The following is a 21,371-nucleotide window of genomic DNA, read 5'->3' on the forward strand; positions in this document are numbered from 1 at the left end:
GGGCTCGGGGAGGGTGACCGTACCCGCAAGGAGGAGATTTCGGACGCCCCGCCCCGGAGGGTGCGGGGCGGTGGCGTGGAGGGCGGGCACTTCGCGGCGTGGCATTCAGCAGCCTCCCTTCGCTCTTGCTCTGGCTTGGGAAAGTCGCTCTGCCTTCAGGGCGTCCTCTGCAGGGGGCACGGTAACGGCTGGTGTCCTAGAGTTGTGCAGCTGCGATGAGGTAACGTGGCCGACGCGCTGGGCTCCTTGGCTGCTACGTTACGGAATTCTTGTCCTCTTCCTGCTTCCTTTCTCCTCCCCTCTGGTTCTTTTCTCCAACACCGCGCGGTGGCCCAGTCCTCCACTCTCTTAAGTGCCACTCTGATCCCCAGTTCCAGCTTCGGACTGGTTGGAGGTAGAGAGAGGAAATGTGCAAGTGTTTTTGCGTGTTAACCCCTAATGATTGCATTTTATTTTTAATCCTTGGTGAATTTTTAATGTGTGTGTGTGTGTGGTGTTGGGGATTAAACCCAGGGCCTTCTCACTGAGCTATATGCCAGCCCTTTTATGTATTTTGTTTTGATTTTAGATCTTGCTGAGTCACTAAATTGCCCAGACCTGCTCAAACACTCCTGCCTAAGACTTCGAGAGTAGTGGGATCACAGATTGTCACCATACCCCACTTCTTTTAACATTGTCTATATTAGTGTTTCACAAAAATTGTGTTGTGACATAGGTTGTTCTTACCTCCCTTTTAGTGTAATCTGCCTCATCTGAAGACCTAGATATTTTTAGTCCCACACCCACCAGTTTTTTGTTGTTGTTTTTGAGGTTTTTTGTTTTTTGTGTTTTTGGAGACAGCGTCTTACCATGTAGTCCAGGCTGGCCTCGAACTTGCAGTGATATCCTGCCTCAGCCTCCCAAGTGCTGGGATTGCAGGGGTGCTCTACCACATCCTGTTCCACCAGTTGTTTTGACTGCGGAAAATTTCCCATCTCCAAACGGTAACCTTCTGGAGGGGTCAAATCGCGCTTACCTATGTTTAGAGGTGTTTGTGTAAATTGTTATGATGAGGTGTAGATATAAAGTAGGATTACTGTTAGTAGGTTGTGATCTGATGGTGCTGATGGGAAATTATGGTTTTTCTAAAACAGTGCTGGTATGCAAATTAATGAGGTACTGAGTTTCCAGCACTCCAGGCTCCTCTTCAGATAGGTTTCCTGGTTACTGAGGGCTGTCTGCTTCTTGAAAAAGCAAATGTCTTCTCTGTCCTACTTAGCTGAGCCCAGCCCTGTACAGACCCAGCCTCACACCCACAGAATCCCTGCAGTACTTGGCTCTGGATTCAGGTTTTGCCCGTATGGGGCTTTATTCTCCCATTCACCCCCTACACCCTTTCTTCATTGATGTAAACAAGTCAGATTGCATCTTACCCAAATTGTGTAGGGGTCTGCAGTAAGAATGGTAATAAGGATTTCCAATAGCTATCTTCCTGGTATTTCTGTTCTTTCTTTTTTTCTTTTTTTTTTTTTTTTGAGACGGGGTCTCACTATATAGTTGAGACTGACCTGGAACTCACTATGTAGCCCAGGCTGGTCTCAAACTCACCGTGATCCTCCTGCCTCAGCCTCCCGAGTGCTGGGATTACAGGCGTGCACCACCACACCCGGCTTTCTGTTCTTTCTAATAACTCTGCGAAGGGCGTCTTTTACCTGTTCTTACAGTGAAGCAGATGAGGCACTCTGAAGTTAAGTAACTTGCACAAGACAATGGAAAGGCCAGCCCAGGCTTGGTTCAAGCGTTTCTTGACAAGCATTAACCTCAATCATGTTAATTAATTTTTCTTTTCTTTTCTTTTTTTTTTTGAGACATGGTCTCACTACGTAGTTCAAACTGCCCTGGAACTCACTAGGTAGCAGAGGCTGGTCTCGAACTCGCAGTGATCCTCCTGCCTCAGCCTCCCAAGTGCTGGGATTACAGGTGTCGCCACTCCACCTGGCTAATTAATTCTAATTATTAACTGTTGTACCAAGCCAGGATCTTTTAACATCTGTTCTCTAGCTTGGCAGAAAAAAAAAATTGTTTTCTTTTACTTGAAATTGCTGAAGACAGCAATTCTTCTCCTAGTTATGTTTCTATTTTGGTTTCTTCATATACACATTTTGCAGGGTTTAGAATATTGTTACCTATTTGCAGTGTTCATTCTTCTCTGCAGCACCCTTAAGGATGTGTTCCAGTTCGTCAGAGTCCTTTCCAGCCAGTGCCTGGAGCTGAGATAGTAGTTAATCAGATAAAGAGCACTGACCTCCTTCACGTTATGGGTTCTGCTTCTGTGTATGTAACCAAAGATTGTGACTCCTTTGGGGGAGGGTTGTGGACATCTGTCAAGTTGTGAGACACTGCTGCCATTGATCCTGTTGATGTGTGAAACCTTAAGATGTTTTCCCAAGAACTGAAGTCCTAACTGGGGTAAATTTGGTTTTTCAAATCATGGTTTCCTAGATGCCATGCTTGATTTTGTCACTGTTTGCTCTGTATTGAAGGATTTTGATCCGTTCTTTAAACTATTGTCTGAATCACTTATTTAGCACTCATCATGATTCTAGAAATTTAAACATCTTTATTTTATATTACTGTCTGATGGAGATTCAAAGGTGAATTGGATCAAGTTCCAGTCCACACAGATTTGGTCTAGCTCCTAGAAGTGTGAAGAAATACCTGGGTAGAAGCCCTGTGAACTAGCCAAGGTGCCATTTAGTTTGGACAGCCTCCACTGAGTCTGACTGACTAAGTGCTAGCCTTAGTCTGTGGAGCACTGAGTCTTCATTCTGGGCTGTACCTTGGCTCAAAATTTGCCTAATTGTAGGCTTAAAGGGCAGGGTGGTAGTTAACTCCACCCTTGAGAAATAAAAGCACTAAGTGAACTTTCATTAGGTTTACATTTACTGGCTTAAAAGAGAGTGAGGAAGTAACCCAGAGTTCACAGTAACATTTTTCTTCCATGGCTTTTTTTTGGGGGGGGGTAGTCTGTTTCCTAGTAGTGATTAGCAGCAAAACTTTTAGAAGAAAGGAACATACATTCTTTTCTTGAGATTAGCAAGAGGTGATGGGGTGACTGCCTTGCTTCAACCAAGATCTGATGGAGGGGATCAAAGAGGCTCTAATGTGAGTTGGAAGCAGAGAAGAGGAAATGGTTTTCATCCTAGGGTATGCCCTATAGAAAGAAGAGAGTGAGAAGCTGTCTTTGTCCTAAGCTGTTATGGAGCTGTTCTGGATCTGGGGCAGAGAACTGGCCGAGACAGCATGGTCAGGCTCAATGTAAATGCTTATATGGGGAAGTTCAGAAGAGGGGAAGCCTGCCATAGCCTGTGTTGGGAGAGGTCAGGGAGGGGCTTTAAAGTGGCAGAAATTGAGTCCCACAGGACAGTTAACTAGGGGAGAAGACAGACAACACACTGAGTATAATCTGCTACTGAGGGGCGAGATTGGGGATCTGCACTTGGTGGTGTACTGCAGGAAAAGGACTTTGTGGGGAGCAGGCAGGAGATGCTGTTGGGCCACGTGGGCAGAGTGACATCTTTGCACCGTGCTGAGACATGAGTGTCAGTGCAGCTGTCTCCTCTTCTCCTCCTTAGGTCCTTGAGGACAAGCACTCTAGTAGGTGATACACAGTAAAGGTTAGGTAAACTGGTTTTGAACTCTCAAGATTTGTGTGGTAAGCAGGCTCCTTTTGAAAAGGAAAATAAGCAACACAAGATTAATTGGGATGAGGGTGTCTTAAGTACAGGTAATGGTCTCCCAAAAGTCCAGGGAGACTGAACAGAGCCAGGAGATGGCAGCATTAGCAACAGCCAAGCCCTCCCCCCCATGTTCTCGCCTCACCTGCTCCATTCTCTTTTCCTCTGTTGGCTTTCTCTGCTTTTGTTCCTTGTCTTGAATCCCTCATGGCTTTTCTTGCCTGGGCCCCACATAGCTATCCTAGCTCCTGAGTCTGTGGTCTTTTCCTTGACTCAGTGAAATGATGAGGGAGAAATTGGCTCATGTTTTTTAGCAAGGCCCTGAGGCATAGATTACTGGCCAAGCTGGACTGCTCTTTTAGGTACTGGGAGTTGAACCCAAGGCCTTCACATTGAGCTACAACTCTCTAGCCCTTTCCTTAATTTTTTTATTTTGAGACGGCTCAGTCACTAAGTTGCCCAGGCTGGACTGGACAGAACTTGTGATTCTCTTGCCTCAGCCCCCCAGAGTGCTAGGATCACAGGTGTGCACCACCACTCCCAGCTAAAGCTATAGTGCCCTTTGGTCGTGTCTTGGCCAGGGTGAGTATGGGTGGACCCTGACACAGGGCACTAGCAGCTGAATGTCTCCTATGGCTCAGGAGATGATGTTTGCAGAACAGGCACCCCAGCACGTGGCCATCTCGTCCTCCAAAGTATTTATTGCATGCTATGTGTGTATTAGGCACTGTGGAATTCATGGGGGAAAGGAGAAAAACCTACAGATGTAAAATATTCTATGACGTGTTTCTATAACTGTATAGGATAATGTTTGAGTTGCAATTGGAGCATTTCTGGTACCTGGAGCCAGAAAGATTGTTCGGGAGAAAATCCATGATGAGTGTGAATGGTCCAGCTCAGTCTTTCATTTTTCCTTCTCATTTGACATTTATTCAGCATCTTTTTGTCCTGAGTGCCAGGAATGCTGAGATGATTTAACGTACTGCTCTGAGGAAACTCTGCACTCAGTACAAAAACACAGGTACTGGGAGTTGAACCCAGAGCCTTCATGCTGAGCTACGTCTCCAGCTCTTCTTGAGGAATGACACCTCAGGCTGTAGGGTGGTGTTTGCAAGTGACCCTGACGTGGGAACACAGGTTGCTGGGGGAGTCAGATTCTAGAAGAACTTAACGTGTCATTGTACTTTATCCCGGAGTGTTGGCATCAAAGGGCGAGTTTCAGGGTGAAGTGAAATGATGAGACTTAGGTGTAGAAAGGTAATTCTAGTGACGTGTGAAGAATGGTAAAGAGTAGAGATTGATGTCAGGGAACCTGTCTCGGGATTTATCATAATTAAAATAACAAAAGGGGGCCGGAACAGAACAGTGAGGAAGGCTAGAGGAGGTGGTAAGAATTGGCAGTGTAGACAGGTGCGTTTTTAACTTTGATGCATAGCGTCCCAGAGTTATTTAATGCACAGACTTCTCATTATTTGCTGTTTTTTTGTTTTGTTTTGTTTTTAAGGAAGAAAACATCCCCTAAGCTGTGTTTGTTGTGTGTCTCGTTAGAAAATCAAAAGACAGTGCTTAGTGGAGTTTACAAGGTAGCTGATGGGTGTTTCATTTTATTTAACCTTCTCATTTGTGTGTCTACGTTCTTTTGTGCTCTCATCTCAGATGCTTCTCAGACCTGTGTTTTGAGTGCCTTACATGATAGTTGGTATGACCTGACTTTGTTAGGTACGAGGAATCAACTTAGTCATGGAATAACACTGTTTTGCTGTCCCATTCAGCTTGAAAGATGATGACAGTGGAGACCACGATCAGAATGAAGAAAACAGCACACAGAAAGATGGTGAGAAGGAAAAAACAGAAAGAGACAAGAGTCAGAGCAGCAGTAAAAGAAAGGTGTGCTTTGTTCTTAAGACTCAGTTATCCTGTGAATTTGTTTATCTGGAAGATACCAAGTTAATTTTACCGTGTCCTGTTTCATAGTATCTGGGTTTGTTTTTGTTTTTTGTTTTGTTTTGTTTTGGGGTTTTTTTTTTGGTACCGGGGATTGAACTCAGGTCTTTGCGCTGGTGAGGCAGGCCACCGAACCGCTGAGCTAAATCCCTTGCCCTGTTTTTTGTTTTGTTTGTTATTTTTAGAGACAGAGTCTCATTTTGTAGTTCACACTGTTCTTGAACTCACTTTATAGCCCAGGCTGGCCTCTCACAGCAATCCTCCTGCCTCAGCTTCCAGAGTGCTATGCCACCAAGCCCAGCTTTGAGGGTGTTTTGTTTCGGTTTTGGTATCAGGGATCGAACTCAGGCCCTTGCGCTAGCAAGACAACCACTGGACTGAGCTAAATCCCTGGCACTTCATTTTTTGTTTTGAGACAAGGTCTCACTGTGTATTTCAGGCTGGCCTTGAACTCACTATGTAGCCCAGGCAGGTTTTGAACTTGTGACAATCCTGCCTCAGCCTCCTAAGTGCTGGGATTACAGGTGTGCACCACCACACTCAGCTGGTTTTGTTTTCAAAAAATGATTGTGGAATCGATGGAGTCATTGTGGGCCTTAAACCTTTGTTCTTGCCATAGGATCTTAAGATGCTGGCTCACTTACAGCATTTTCCTTTCTTGGATAGAGAAGGTTAATCCTGGCGCTCAGCTAGGCTGGTACCTATTTCAGAAGCTGCTGCTGAGTATATCAAATCATACAAGTCCCTTAAACTTTTAGGCGCTCTTTTTTTTTTTTTTTTTTTTTTTTTGGTACTGGGGATTGAACTTAGGTCCTTGCACTTGCGAGGCAGGCAGCGGAACCACTGAGCTAAATCCCCGGCCCAAACTTCTAGGCTCTTAAATCAATAATAGTCTCGAGTTGAAAGGAACTTGGAAAAGAGAAAATTTAGGGAATGAGAGATAAGTGAATTGATTTTTCCCTTGAGACATTAAGGAAATAATTATTTACCCCAAGTGTAAGCATTTTCTGCTAGGTGCTAAGAAGCCTGCAGGTGAATGTGCCTTCAGGTCAAGGACCTTCATCTACTAATAGCCATAAAAACAGTCGCTGGCCCTTACTGAGGACTCACTCTGTGCCAGGCACTAGGAACTGTACATCTATAAATTTATTTGATTCTAGCTAGGCGTGGTGGCACACCCTGTAATCCCAGCACTCTGGAGGCTGAGGCAGGAATACCACTGTGAGCTACACCACAAAGTGAGTGAGACCCTGTCTAAAAAAAAAAAAAAAAAAAAAGTTTTTTACTTGATCCTCTCAGCACCCTTTTTTGGGATGGTTATTATTTTTCCTGTTCGCAGGTAAGAAGCTGAGGCACATGCAGGATAAGCAGCCTGCTACTCTTATGTGACAAGAGTGTCATGGAGGAGGCAGTGCTTGGCTGGGTGGGCATACATTGCTGGGATAAGGTGGAAATGCCTGTGACATGCTGGGCATGACAGTATACTCTGGCAGGCTGAGGGAGGAGGAGTACAAGTTCGAGCCTAGTCTGGGTCACTTGGGCTGAGAAAGTAGCTTAGGGTGAAGGCTGTGGATTAAATCCCTAGTGTCCCCCACACCCATAGATAAAAATATTAAAATAATGCCCATGGTATGAGGTAGAAAGCTGTAAAAGTTAGGAGAACACAGAGAAAGTGTTCCAGAGGTTTAGAATCATTGAGGAAATGGACTGTATGAGCAGACTCTTGGCATGATGCAAGTAACTAAGGTGGTATTCTAATTGTGGAAGTGATAAAAGTGAGACTAAAACATCTCTCAGTCTCAGAGCATGTGACAAATGCCTAGGGCTTCACCTACCTTATTTACTTCCCAGGCTGTTGTCCCCGGACCAGCAGAGCATCCCTTGCAGTACAACTATACTTTCTGGTACTCCAGGAGGACCCCAGGTCGTCCCACCAGCTCCCAGAGCTATGAACAGAATATCAAGCAGATTGGCACATTTGCCTCTGTGAGTACTTGATGGTTTAGTGGACTGTGCCTTGGTGTAGGGTACTCATGCCTGCGTTTTTGTTTTGTTTTTGGTACCGGGGATCGAGCTCAGGACCTTGTGCTTGCGAGGCAGGAGCAGTGCCACTGAGCTAAATCCCCAAACCTTTATGCCTGTGTTTTTATCAGTCTGTTTACCTGCTCTCCTGATAACCTGCTCAACATTCTGGTTTTCTTACTCAAGTAACCTCAGTCCCATGATCAGATTTGTTCATTCCTCAGTTTCTCGTTGGACATCCATGGTTAACAAGTATGTATCAACAAAATGAGAAGGGTGGTTTTGAGCAGAAGGACATAAACATAGTGGGTGTGTATTTGTGTTTTTTAAAGTAGATACTGAGTCTTAATGTGCAGAGTCACATGGGGGTACAAGATTTTGTAGTATGTGGTATCTACATGAAGTTGGACAGTAAGTTTGAAAGCAAAAATCTGAAATTTTCTTTTGTACTTAAGAGCCTCCTGTTAAGATTTTGGCTAAGATATGATTATGCGTAAAGCAGCATGAGTGTTTCTGTGTTCAGAAGAAGAATGGAGTCTCCAGTAATTGCTTAGTGGGTACCGTCATACAGTGTTCAGGCTTTGCTTATCTCCACCCAAGTGACTAGTGTGTGAACCTGGAGTGCTGACTGCAGTCAACACCTCTCTCATTTGGTAAAGATTATTACTCACCTTTGTGTGCTTGTGCATTTTCCTCTCTGGACAGGATCAGATCCAGATTTGTCACTTTCTTGAACTTATTATTTGCCCTACTTGAAACACAGAATCTAGAAAAGAATATAGTATAGTTACAGTAAGTATTACAGTAAGCTAATAAAGAGGAGAAGGACACAGTAAGTAGTGGATTTATTTTGTTTCCTTCAGTTGTTATAATAGCCTTATGGGCTCACATTTTACAAATGGAGAATGTGAGGTTCCAAGTCCGCCACACATAAGTTGGGACTGAGCATCAAAACTCAGGTGAGATGGACTCTCACAGAGTCAGATTCCAAAGCCCGACTGTGTGGCACAAGGTTACAGTATTTATTTTCCATTTCTTATTAATCAGATACACATATTGAACTGGTAATAAGATTGTCAGCTTAATGTGAGGTTAGTACCCCTGCTTTGCTGCATTGATAGAGTTTCATTCAGCCCAATGCAAAGGCCTTGTTTGGTTGACAGGCTCTGCTGCCTTATACTTTAGATTTGTTTGAAATATTCCAAATAGCTTGTGCATTGGTGCATACTTGATTTAAGAAATGCTTGATAAGTTTCTAAAAATAAGGTTCTAAAAAGAATTAAGGCAAAAGCCTGCTTTGGGGAACAGGGCAGGCCCACGGATTTTTGATACAAGGTAGACAGTGAGTGGAGCTGCAGGAAGAACACTGTCTTAGTTACTTTGTTATGGCTGGGCAGAGTACCCAACATCCGCAACTTAAAAGAGGAGAGCTTTATTTTGGCTCACATTTTCAGTTCATGGTTGGTCTCCTCCGAGGCGGAAATGGCATGGTGGAAGAGCCCAGTGGGAAGGCAGCTGCTCATCCCATGGCACCCAGGAAGCAGACGGAGAATGGAGGAGCTGGGAGGGAGATACCTGTTACTAGGTTACGTTCCCAGTGACCTGCCTCCATCCAGCTGCCCCGCCTCCTAAAAGCTATAGTGACACCACAATCCAGTCACCTGCTGAACACACCACATCTGAACATAGGAGACTTTTAGGGGACAGTCTAGATGTAAACCAGAGCAGCATGACTGGAGCACCCTTAGGATTCTGAGGAAAAAGAGTCCACCTTGAAGAAAGTTGCCTTGGAACATATGGGCTTAAAATTCAATTTGAAAGATTTGAACAGATGATAAAAAGGAATTCTTGGTGGAGGAAATAGTAGAATTAAACTTGTAAAATATCTATGCCTAGGGCTGGGGATTTAGCTCAATGGGACCACTGCCTGCCTCACAAGTGCAAGGGCCTGACTGAGTTCAATCCCTGGTACAAAAAAAAAAAAAAAAACCCACTAAAATATCCATGTGTTTTTTGTTTTTGTTTTTGTTTTTTTGGTACTGGGGATCAAACTCGACCTTGTGCTTGTGAGGCAGGCGGTAGCACTGCTGAGCTAAATCCCTAGCCCATACCTTTCTGATATTCCTGAACCCATTGCAAAAGTTGTGACTACCTGCTCCATTGGAACGCTAGACAGCACTGGTAGAATGCCAGTCATGTTCAAAACAACTGGTTAGACCCTTGAAAGTCAAAGAAGAAACTGGATTGGCTGCTATGATTTTATAAAGGATTCTGTTAGATTACCTTGGAATAACTAGGAGTACGGTATTTCTAATATTTTTCTTTCCCTCTCATACAACAAAATCACATATGAATTTACCCAGCTTGTACAAAGGGAGTTTGTGTTTTGTTTTTCTCTCCTTGTGGCAGTATGTTAAAGTGCTTTGTCATCAGCACATGCACGTGTTGATGTACTTTCGGCACTCACTGGATGCGTGACAGCATTAAAAGTCTGATCATGGAGTTGAAGACATCAGGAAGTGGCTCTCAATACCAGATTCCTTACAGAGAAGTAATTCCAATCAGAAGCAAACAATGGCAGTTATGTATCATATTGATAATATGGAAGGAAAAAAAGAATTCCATTGTGAAACCTTTTTTCAAATCCGAAGTAGCATTTCCCAGTGTTTCTTAATTCTTGAATTAAATAGCATCTAAAGGTTCTTGAAATCAGGGTCACTAAGAAGGCCACATCTTGAAGTGGGAAGGGCCCTGGCCTGGGGATCCCAGGGCCAGTCTCTTCTGGGACTTGACTGTGCTGGAGCAAATCCTGAAACTTCTCACTGTATTGTGACAGTCCACGTGCTTTCTGAGGTCCTTTCTTTACCTCATATTCCAAGTCTGTGAACTTTAATTTTTTGTTTCAGTACAGAAGAACCTGTTCAGTTTAATGATATTTCTTATGTTTTTAAAGTTTTATTCCTCTTGCGGGTTGAGGACACAATAGTGCAGTTTGGCTGTAAGATCTGGGGAGATCCAAGTGTTAAGTGATTCTTTCCTGGAAAGTTTGGTGGACTTCCTCCCTACCACCCCCTCCATTCCTGCTTCACAGTGAACCGCTGGTTCTGGTGGATGTTCACCAATTGTTAGAATGGACATTGTGTTCCAATGTCCAGTGTCACTGTAGGGACAGGGATTTAGCTCAGTGGTTCTAGTGCCTGCTTCACAAGCACAAGGACCTGAGTTTGAGCCCCATTACCAAGAACAAAAATACCAAGTCACTGTGCACAGTTAAATGGAGCAGTTAGCCTGAGGCCCTGCATTGAAGTCTTACAAACGGCCTTGTTCTGGACTTCTCCCCTGTTCCTCTTTTAGAGAGAAACTGCTTCATGCTGCTTCATGTGGCATAAGATTAGGTTCTCCTTGTTTGCTGCCCAGATTGAGAAGTATGACCAGAATCTCTGCCTGTACCCATTTCCCACTACCTTACTGTGCTGTCTTGCCTCATGTTGATTTTGTCTCCTTGGCACAGTGTTGGGGAATATATTGAGCAGCTTCTCCTCAGACTGTCCCTTGTATTTATTTCTCTTCCCTCCTGGCCAGCAGTTAGAGGGGGTCCTCTGCAAATACAGAGAGATATTGTCTTCTCCCAAGGCACTAATGAGAAAAATGGGGCCAGTGTGATGACTATAAGTGAGCATCCATTTTTTTTTAACTTTTTTTTTTTTGTGTATGTGGTGTTGGGGATTGAACTCAGGACCCTATGCTTGGGAGGCAGGTGCGGCACTACTGAGCTAAATCCCTGGAGCATACATTTAATAGAAAAGTAGAAGTCTAGTTTTCTAATAGAATTTGAAGAAAGGAAAAGGAGAAAAATAATTTTTCTAAGGAAAGATTTAGGCTGGGCATGGAGGCACACGCCTGTAATTCTAGCACTTGGGAGGCTGAGGCAGGAGGATTGCCCAGAGTTCAACCCTGTCTAAAAAAAAAAAGATTTACACCGTCGCCCTGAGACACTGAGTCCTGTTCATTTTGAGCTGTCCTATCCTTAGCAACGGTGCTTTAGTATCAAGTAGTACATGTGGTTGATTCTGTCACTTAATGTTCAGCGACTAAATAGAACTAAAATGCACTAACACTGTACTTGCTAGTTAAATAGTCTTTATTCCGGAATTGATTTGGTTCCAAACACTGTATTCAGGCTCAGGAGGTGTGGCACTTAACAGAGTCTAGTCAGTATCACACAAAACACTGTCCCCCAACTGTGTGTGACGATTCCCCTGCACGTCCAGTAGGAAAGGTGTATCCATGTAGCCGAGGCTAGCATTTCTTACCCAAAGAGTTTATTCTTATGTCGCCAATAATACATTCTTCTCTGTCCAACTATGTAACATGCATTTCCTCTAATAAATTTTCCTTTTCACATGAAGAGGAGAGCTGTAATGTGCTTTCCATGCTTATGTTCCTAAATAAATATCAGACCTTCTGGTGCATTCAACAAAAAAAGAAAGCTACATCCTTAGCACTTTCGGGTCTTCTCTCTGCAGGTGGAGCAGTTCTGGAGGTTTTATAGCCACATGGTACGTCCTGGGGACCTGACAGGACACAGTGACTTCCATCTCTTCAAAGAAGGAATTAAACCCATGTGGGAGGTGAGGACTGAGGGCCCTTGCCCTTTCCTTTCCTTTCCATATATTTTATATACACACACACACACACACACACACACACACATACACATACACACACACACGCACACACGCACACATATATATGTCTTTTTGGTACTAGGCTTGTGCTTGCAAGGCAGGTGGTGGCACCACTGAGCTAAATCCCCAGCCCAGCCTTCCCTCCCCTCCCCTCCCTTTCCCTCTCTTCTCTTCCCCTCCCAGGGTTAAAACTATTTTAAAGTCTTCACAACTGCAACACTATCTGGATGCTCTGGTGCACGCCTATAATCCTAGCACTCAGGCAGCTGAGGCAGGAGAATTGCTGCAAATTCTAGGCTAGCCTGGGCTACATAATGAACTCAAGGCCAGCCCAAACTTTGTAATGAAACCCTGTCTCAAAAACAAAAAATAACTGCAACACCAGGGTATATCCTGGGAATCTAGACCCCTGGGGAAAAGCACTAATGCCTTTGTGTGCCTGCCTAGGTTGGTGCTAGGTGTTTTAATGATAATGTTACCCCTCACATGTTAGCATTACAGCACTAAAGAGTTGTGTTGTTTTTTTTTTAAATTGACCTGGTTCCTATAAAATTCATTTGTGTGTGCAATATATTTATGTAGAGGTTGGGAAATTTAACTCAATGGTTCCAGCGCCTGCCTCACAAGGACCTGAGTTCAATGCCCAGTACAAAAAAAAAAATGTGTGTGTGTGTGTGTGTGTGTGTGTGTATGGTGTGTGCATATGATTAAAATGTTCAGAAAATAAAAGCAGTAAATAGAGACCTGAAACTGAGCTCTCTGATCTCTTTACAGGGCCATTCCTGTGATCTAGTGTAGAGTTATCTTTTCTGATGCCAGAGCATTTTCTGGAAGACAAATGTGGTCGTATCCACTTCTGTTTTATGTGGTTTCCATCGCTTCCATGATCTTGTATGAAATTTACCTTCCAAGCCTCATTTCCCATCATCTCTAAATCCTCCCTTCCTTGCAGTGAGACCCCCGTTTGCATCTCCCTGCGCCACAGTTTGTGCACAGGTGTGCTAGAATGCCCTCACATGCTTTCCCTGCTGGCCCATTTCCTGCTGTCATGTTCTGTTTAACCCGCTGTGTGCCTCTCTCATGGCAGCTCTAGTCAGTCTACAGGGCTCATTACTTTCTTGTCTGTCTCTGCTACTCTGGATCTGAGTACAGATTGGGCCTTCTTCGCTATACTTGGTACATGGTGATACTCGGTGAACTTTTAACAAATGAAGTGATAGTCTCTTTGAAATCTGCCATTACTTTGACTCCTAAAGTAGCTCTGATAAACAGTATTACTTGTTTAGTTTTTTGGGGGGATTAAACCGGGGATTAAACTTGGGTCCTTGCACTCATGAGGCAGGCGCTGGAACCGCTGAGCTAAATCCCCAGCCCAAAGAGTCTCTATTTAGCCTTCTTTTAAAGTGGTGGGTGCTAAAGAAACATTTTTCTTTTTGTTCCCAATTTCTCCTCACCCTAGTCCTACAATTTTTTCTATAAGTTGCATAATCCCAATAGTCAAGGATTTCTTGGTGTTTCACTGCTTTAATGTAGGAGAAGCAGCTGTGAAACAATGCCTAAACTTGAACATTTCCTGTCTTTTTATAGGATGATGCAAATAAAAATGGTGGCAAGTGGATCATTCGGCTACGGAAGGGCTTGGCCTCCCGGTGCTGGGAAAATCTCATCCTGGCTATGTTGGGGGAACAGTTCATGGTTGGGGAGGAGATCTGTGGGGCTGTGGTCTCTGTCCGCTTCCAGGTAAGCACCCCAGGCCAACCTGTGTTCTTGCATTGCCCTTGCTCTCCTCACTGCCTCTGGTTTGCTTTGCTGATGCCTTTGTTTCCCCATAGGAGGACATCATTTCCATATGGAATAAGACTGCCAGTGATCAAGCAACCACAGCCCGAATCCGGGACACACTTCGGCGCGTGCTTAACCTACCTCCCAACACCATTATGGAATACAAAACTCACACCGACAGCATCAAGTACGTGTTGGGGGTGCTGGGGGGGACAGGCCCCTGGACTTAGCAGAAGTAGCTCTGTAGTTGGGCCCAGAGGTTCATGGTCATTCAGGAGATTAGCAGAGGAGACAAACCAGACAGGCAGCACCTTCATGGCTGCTGGCTACTCTGGACAGGTGTTGTTGGCGAGGCTCCCTGCCTCCCTGCATCTCAGGGTGCTTTGGGGCACAGAGCCCTTCCACAGAAACCCAGTTACACTGCCTGCGCTGGCTTCGTTTCTGCAGGCTCTCTTGTCTTTCCCCTGCTAACCACTATCTGAAATGAAAGGCAGAGCGCTTTTCTTTATTTGGCTGGTTTTTTAAAGATAATTTCCCTGAACAATAAGGTCCTCTTCCCTGCCCCTCCCTCACCTCCCTTTTGCATGTCTGTTTAACCTGTTAGTTTCAGTCTGTTTTCTTGTCCTGGAAAATTGGCTCCTTAACAGGCCTCATGACTCCATTTCCTCGTGTGCAGAGCCAAGGTTGTAGAGAGGCAGGGCAGTATATGAGGGAAGCAAATCGAAGGGAAAAGCTTTGAGGACTTGGACAGTAGAGGTCTCTGTCCTTAGTGTGAGTCACTGGCAAGCTTGCTCCTTCAGTGATCAGGTGTCAGAAACAAGCGCAGATTGTTACAAGAAGGTTGCGGGAGTGATCACGATCACCAGGTCGTCTGCACAGTGGAGTCAGAGTCAGCCAGCTGGGAGTCAGACTGAGGTCTGGTTGTCTCCTGTGGCCCCTGAATCAGTATATGACTTTGGCCAGTCCCTCTGCAGCTCTGCTTCAGTGTCCCCAGCTATAACCTGGGGACAATAATGCTTTGCCTACAAAGATTGTGGGGAGGCTGATGTAGACTTTGTGACTGAGGATCCTCAGGGAGGAAGCTCTTAGAGGGCCAAGTATTATGTAACTGTCATCACCACCGTTAGTAATAATGTCACCATCGTGCGGTTCTTACTAAAGACTAGTAGTGAGCCCAGTGACTGTGTTCAGCAGCAGACCATTTGGGAATCTCTGTCCCATACATTTGTGGGTAGAGTTTGCTTCTACCAGTTTGCGCCAGCCTGATAGGGTGTGCTGCCATGAGAGTTGGTCCATAATCGTATGGCTGGCTGTGACCATCATAGCCAGCAGCAGTCACCTTAGCCAGTCCTGGTGCTCACCTTGGCAGCCTGTGTTAGCACCATCTTCTCAGGCACATCTGCCTTACTCTCTGTTCTGGGCCAGTTGTAGTTTCTGCCCTCCTGCCAGGTTCTGTCCAGGCTGGAAAGACCTAGTTCTAGAACTCTTGTTTTCAAGATTCTGAGGTTTGCCCCACCCCCACCCCACCAACTCAGAGCCAGCTTTGCATGTGGGTAAGAAAGGGAAAGAGGTATTTTTCATCAGCTCTCCCCTCTCTGCTGTTCTACCTTCCTGATCCCCTGAGGTGATTTGTCTTGACTGTTGTAGAAACATGCACAAGGCCTTCCAGAGTCCAGCAGAGCCTGTGGCCCTTTTCTTAGACTGATAGAGGGCTGGCCTGCTATGCTGCCTTCCCCAGAGTGTGTCTCTGGGACTCCATCCCTGCAGCCATGGGGTTAGAACACCGTTCTCCAGACCCAGACACTGCCTTCCCTCGTGTCCCCTTCTCTTTCCTCTCCCAATGAGCCACCTTTTGCACTTCCACTAGAATGCCAGGCAGGCTGGGGCCCCAAAGACTCCTTTTTCAAAACCTCTGGAAGCCGCGGTTGAATGTGCCGTGACCCTCTCCCTCCCTGGATGGCACCATCATTGAAGCTGGCATCATCGGAGTCCCTTGTTCTGTTGGTGTGCCACCTGGAAGACCCTTCTGTCCTGGACGAGAGGAATGGAAGAGCATGTTATGCTTTGAGAACAGGCTGACGCGCTGCAGCCATGACAACAGCTGAGATCACAAATAAACGGTGCTAAACTAGCTTGTCTCATGCTCTTGCTCTTTATGGTGCATCAAGGTGTGGCCTTTGACCGACTGTCACCATATTAAGGGATGGCATGGACTTCTCCACGAGGGCTGTCTGGGGAATGCAGCCTCATTTCCAAGAGCCCACTGTGTAGTGTCGTGTGGTATTTGGTCCCAGGACTGCTGAGGTCTGATGTAATGAGGTGACATGTAGCTCTCAAAAAGACTCCATTCCATGGTACTTGAATTTAGTTCCCATCTGGTCATGCTGATGACCAGCCTGGAGTGGTTTCTGATTTTTAATTCTGCTTGAAAGTTTGTGAAGCTTGGGAAGGAGGATCCTTGGCCTTGGCTTTGCTGATTTCCATTTGCCTTTACTTCAGAGAAATCTCTTGCTTAGGGGTAAAGCTCTGCTTCTGTCCGTGTGTGGCCACACACACATAGCGTCCTTGCTTTGTGCTAACGGTGTTCTTGCTGGTGCCAAAGCTTCCCAGCCCCCAAGCTCTTGCTGAACAACCCCCTCCCCGCCGCTTTCCCCATGAAGCCAAATCATCCTGCTCTTGGAGCTGGCGTGCGCACACCATCTCAGAGGTATGGCCCGCCTTCCCCTTGCCCAGGCCTTGGTCGGTAGGGATGGACCTTCGCCTCTGGAGGCGGGACTGGACACGCCAGCCTCCTGTGGGCCTTGTGGCTTTGGCTTGTGCACACTGCAGCTTGCCTTTTGGTGCCTAACCTGCATGAAGAGCTTCTGCAAGCCTTTTCACTTAGGGTTTTCTTAGGCGCCACCACCCAAACCATAGGTAATTGTTTTTGCATGTCTTGGGTGGGCTTCCTCAGGATCTGTGGAAGTAGCTGTGAGGCTGCATTCTCCCCAATGGCAGCAGCACCGGTGCCTATACCTCCCTGACTTACCCCAGTCTCCATGGGGTCCCAGATCTTAGCAAAACAACTAAAACTAGCACCCTGGGCTCAGCATTGTGGGGATATTTGTGTCACTGTTTCTTTGTTTATTGCATCCCCCAGATTGATTGAAGTACTTAGGAAATGAGAGATTTGCAGGAAAATGGAAAGATGCATTCTCTTTAGCATCTGTCAAAAAAACCTCCTCTGGTCCTTGCCCTGCCTTCCACTGTCCTGTCACATGCATTGACCTAAACTTTAGCCGCATTGTACCTGCTCCGGGGATAAGCTTGATGTCACCTTCCAGAGTAAGAGTCAATCAGGGAGCACCAGGTTGACCTTGAAGCCCCTCTACCCTGGCCATACATGAGCTGAAATCAGAACTAGTTCTGCCTTAAGTCTGTGCCCATGGCTGTTCCATTCCGTGGCCCTGTTTGATCCCAGGGGCAGCAGTCATTAGGACTTGAGAATTCCAAGGGACCTGGAGACAGCCAACAGTACTTCTCCCAAGGTCCTCTGGAGATGAGGACTGCTGAAAGGGTAAGGGCATGTTTTGAGGAGGGGCTTATGTCCTGTCCAGCAGTGTTCCTCCAGCTTGCTGTGTCTCTGTCATTTCCAGTATCCTTTACCTGTTCATCTTTCCAGCCTTCTATCAGCCACTGCTGTGATCTTTTCCTGCTGTACCCCTGAGCCAGGAGAGGTCCTCTGCCACACAGAAGGGGTGATGGGTGCTTTGCTGTGGAGGGCTTTTGTCTGAGTTTATTTTTGGCCATCCCGGAAAACCTGGAGCTTGGGAATTGAGGTTTTGTTCATGTCATGGCTCCTTTTAATAAGACAGATCAAATTTGAGTTTTCATTGATTTGGGTCCTTACAAGTGTCAAGTGACTTGCTGTGTCCTCTGCTTTGAGGAGAGACGTCATGGTAGTCAGTTATGGGGCCAGAGCTGGGCACAGGCCATCTAAAACAGCACTGTCTTGCAAGGAAACTCCTCCAGAATAGTCCCATTGGTTCCTGCATGCCTGTGGCCTGGAATGGAAGAGGGGAAGACAGGCCCAGCTTCCCATATAGACCGTGGTGTGGGCAAGCCTGGCCAGCCTTCTCTGCAGTGAAGTGAAGGGAGGGGCTCCTCTGTATTCCACAGGAGAGACAGGTCGAGCTGTGGGCACACCTTCACCATGTCTGCATGGCACTGATACACAGGCAAGGACCAAGCCAGTTCTGGGTGGCCCTGGGTCACCAGCATAATCGCTGGCCTGGCTTTCTGTTTTGAGCTATACCACTATGCCGGTCCTCCAAACCCTTGATTGAAGCCCAGGTTGGCAGGAGGCATTAGGCTGGCTGAGTACATGGCTCTGATCTTTGCAGGCTTTAGACGGGTAGGAGACAGTGCAGAGTTACACCGAAATGAGATCTCTCTGCTCTCAGAATTTGCTTTCTGGTAAGTGAGCTGGGACAAGTGGACTTGAAAGGGCTCTTTGTTACTGTGCCATTGGAAGACTGTTCAGAATTTCCTGTGGGCTATATTAGTCTCGGCGATTTTTTCTGTTTTTAGAAACTCCAGTCATACGACACTTTTTTACCTTTAAAAAAGAACATTTCAGTATTATCTAATATGGCAGGGATGCCATGGTAGAAAGCTAGACTGTTCACAACTCACTGGCTTGTAAAAAGAGTGACTGTTCCAAAGGTTATCTCCAACTATTTTATTTTCAGTGAATTTGTAAGAAAATTTCTGTACCCAGATTCTTCACATTGAGGTTTCATGTACAGTAAGGACATTTCTGAAGAAACTGGGAGATCAGTTTAACGCTAAAGTGTATGAGGGAAGAAGTCTACTTTAAGAATCTTGACTCAGTAAGCTGCTCAGTTTAAGCTAGTGTATTAGATCCAAGCCTTTCTGGAACCAGAGAGAAGTGAGTTGAAGCTTCAACACAGCAGTATAATTGCTTTTTTGAAATCTTGTGTATTGGTTAAGGTAGAATTTAAATCTGTTAAAAAAAAAAAAGATTTCCCATAGCATTGCCCAAGCACTGGACTTTGTTTTGGCCTTGTCTTCATTTGGCGTGCAGAGTGAAGAGTTCCTTCGATGTCACTCGTGGACTCAGAGTGCACCTTGTCACCATCTCCAGAAAAGGCCATGGGACATGTCTCACTATGGAGGTTGAGTTTGGGGATCAAAAAAGCCTGGCACGCTTGTAACATTCTTTCCTCACGCCAGTTAGCCTGTGCTGGTAGCTTGGACAATGCTTGCCGAAGAAACCCTTATCTTACAAACGGTTACAAATGCTATTCAAAAGAGGGAAATAGTAATGAAATGGCTATAAACGTTGCTTAGAAGAATGAAGTTGGATTTATACCAGGTCTCTCTATGTAATCCCTCTTTTTTGAAAAGTTTGTTGTTTTGATACTGGGGATCGAACTCGGGACCTTGCTCTTGCGAGGCAGGCAGCGAACCACTGCACTAAATCCCCAGCCCTGTTTTGTTTTGTTTTTTTCAGTGCTGGGCATTGTAGCCTGGGCCTTGCACATGTTAGGCAAATGCTTTACCACTAAACTACATCTCCCAGGCCTGCTCCTTTTTTTTTTTAAGGTATCTGTAGAAAGCTTCGTAGTGAGGTATATTTTAGAGGTCATAGTATTAAATGTCTCATGAGTGATGTGGTATATTAAAACAAGAATGAAATGTTAACTTCAGATTTAGAAGCCCTGTGTTTTATATATAATCCTCAGGGAATGTAGTTCTTCAGGCCTAAAAAGTGGTTAGAGCAGAAAGGGCAGATATCGGTTCCTCTGAGAAGATTTGGGTGGGTGGAGCTTCTGGTACCCAAGGGGACCTAGTCTTCTTGCCTCCTTTCTCCTGCAGTCCCCAAGGCCCTATTGGTGGGCATTGCCTACAAACCGCTACCCTTCCAGTCACATCTCATCCTTTCCTTACCCCAGTTTCCAAATTTAGTTAATCTGCATGCAAGTTGTATTGAGCCTTGTCCCTGCCATGACTTACACAGCTTAACTTTTAGAAGAATTTTTACACGGGTATTTAAAAAGCAGATGGATCCTGTCACAGGGTCAGAGTTAGAAAATATGGAAGCTGAAAAGATATAATTTCCCCATTGAATCTTTACTGTTGGGTACTTGGCTTTGCCCTTGGGGTGAGGCTTAATGAAGAAAGGTTTTCACCACCTATCCCCAGAGATCCAAAGCAAAAGAGGCTGGAAGCAGTGCTGTTGCCCTTTGCTGCAGTGAGTTGGACCTGTCTTCCAGTGTGACTGAGCATCAGCTCTGACCTCCATGACCTCCTGTGGCCTTGTTGAAGGGACACAGTGGCGGATCTTCCAGTAATAAGGGTCAGGCTTCCCATATGGGGCACACTAGGAGCAGGGCCAGCTGCCACTTGTGTCCACCCAAGAAGAAAGTGCCGGGAGCCTGGCGGCTCTGCCCACGCTCCCTTGGCCACACAGCCTAGAGGTCATCTGAAGTGGGAGGTGGGTGATGGTGTCTGCTCTCTGTAAAAGCATTTGATCTGAATATGCTATTGTGTTTTTTGTCTCTGGTTTGCCAGGGCCTGGGAGGAGTTTCATGGCCTGGTGAACAGCAGCGGCCGCTGATCGGCGCTCCCCCTCTGTCTCACACTCAGGGTAGGGCCTTGTCTACCTTCTCTGTAACCCCATGATATATCTCTTAGCAGAGGCACCCTCTCCCCAAGGGGCCGCCCTTGCCCATTGGCCCCAGCCTTGCCCCCTCTGCCAGCATTGAGCCTCCCTGGCCAGTCACATCTCCCTGTGGACCTTTGGCAGGTCATGGAACCTCATTATGCTTCTGGTCTGAAAAACGAGGCTCCACAGACCAAGAGGTCTCAGAGATCCCTTTAGATGCTAACATTTTTTATGATGGTTAAAGTGCCCCAGGGTGTTTTGTTTTGTTTTGTGACTCTAATAAGACTGCTTTCATGCTGTCTGCCAAAGTCCTGTGGCCAGAAGGGCAGTTCCATAGGCCCAGATTGGGTTAGGTGAGAGTTGGGTCTCATTTGCTGGTGGTGTTTGTCAGTTGTGAGGAAACAGCACTGTAAGTTCAGACTTCGAGCAATGAAAGTAAGCGAGTCTTGGGCTGGGGATTTAGCTCAGTGGTTCCGCCGCCTGTCCTGAAAGTGCAAGGACCCCAGTTTGAGCCCTAGTACAAAAAAAAAAAAAAAAAAAAAAAGGGGG

General features: G+C 45.8%; 1 protein-coding gene and 1 long non-coding RNA gene across 9 annotated transcripts in view; one reads left to right on the top strand and one right to left on the bottom strand.

Annotated features, from left to right (window-relative positions):
• Positions 1 to 15,587, bottom strand: part of LOC104867424 — an 18,391-nt gene extending 2,804 nt beyond the window's left edge. For 3 of the 4 annotated variants that reach the window (XR_781758.2, XR_004517554.1, XR_004517553.1), the window contains exons 1-6: positions 9,129 to 9,163; positions 8,354 to 8,448; positions 7,496 to 7,606; positions 2,166 to 2,249; positions 849 to 1,015; positions 24 to 384 (exon numbers count right to left, since the gene is read on the bottom strand). This is a non-coding gene — a long non-coding RNA (uncharacterized LOC104867424). Of the gene's footprint in view, positions 1 to 23; positions 385 to 848; positions 1,016 to 2,165; positions 2,250 to 7,495; positions 7,607 to 8,353; positions 8,449 to 9,128; positions 9,164 to 15,513 lie in introns of those variants that run through there. The other variant, XR_781759.2, reaches the window with a different exon arrangement.
• Positions 1 to 21,371, top strand: part of Eif4e2 (eukaryotic translation initiation factor 4E family member 2) — a 29,525-nt gene that overhangs the window by 476 nt on the left and 7,678 nt on the right. For 2 of the 5 annotated variants that reach the window (XM_010631773.3, XM_033764695.1), the window contains exons 2-7: positions 5,489 to 5,603; positions 7,512 to 7,646; positions 12,209 to 12,313; positions 13,958 to 14,110; positions 14,203 to 14,339; positions 20,729 to 20,804. In XM_010631773.3, the coding sequence (XP_010630075.1) occupies positions 5,489 to 5,603; positions 7,512 to 7,646; positions 12,209 to 12,313; positions 13,958 to 14,110; positions 14,203 to 14,339; positions 20,729 to 20,774 (691 nt within the window). In that variant the 3' untranslated portion in view covers positions 20,775 to 20,804. Of the gene's footprint in view, positions 1 to 135; positions 221 to 5,488; positions 5,604 to 7,511; positions 7,647 to 12,208; positions 12,314 to 13,957; positions 14,111 to 14,202; positions 14,340 to 16,019; positions 16,294 to 20,728; positions 20,805 to 21,371 lie in introns of those variants that run through there. The other 3 variants (XM_010631772.3, XM_010631770.3, XM_010631775.3) reach the window with 3 other exon arrangements.

The sequence above is a fragment of the Fukomys damarensis genome, unplaced genomic scaffold (genome assembly GCF_012274545.1).
Source record: "Fukomys damarensis isolate Sample0158 unplaced genomic scaffold, DMR_v1.0_HiC HiC_scaffold_16, whole genome shotgun sequence".
Classification (NCBI taxonomy): domain Eukaryota; kingdom Metazoa; phylum Chordata; class Mammalia; order Rodentia; family Bathyergidae; genus Fukomys; species Fukomys damarensis.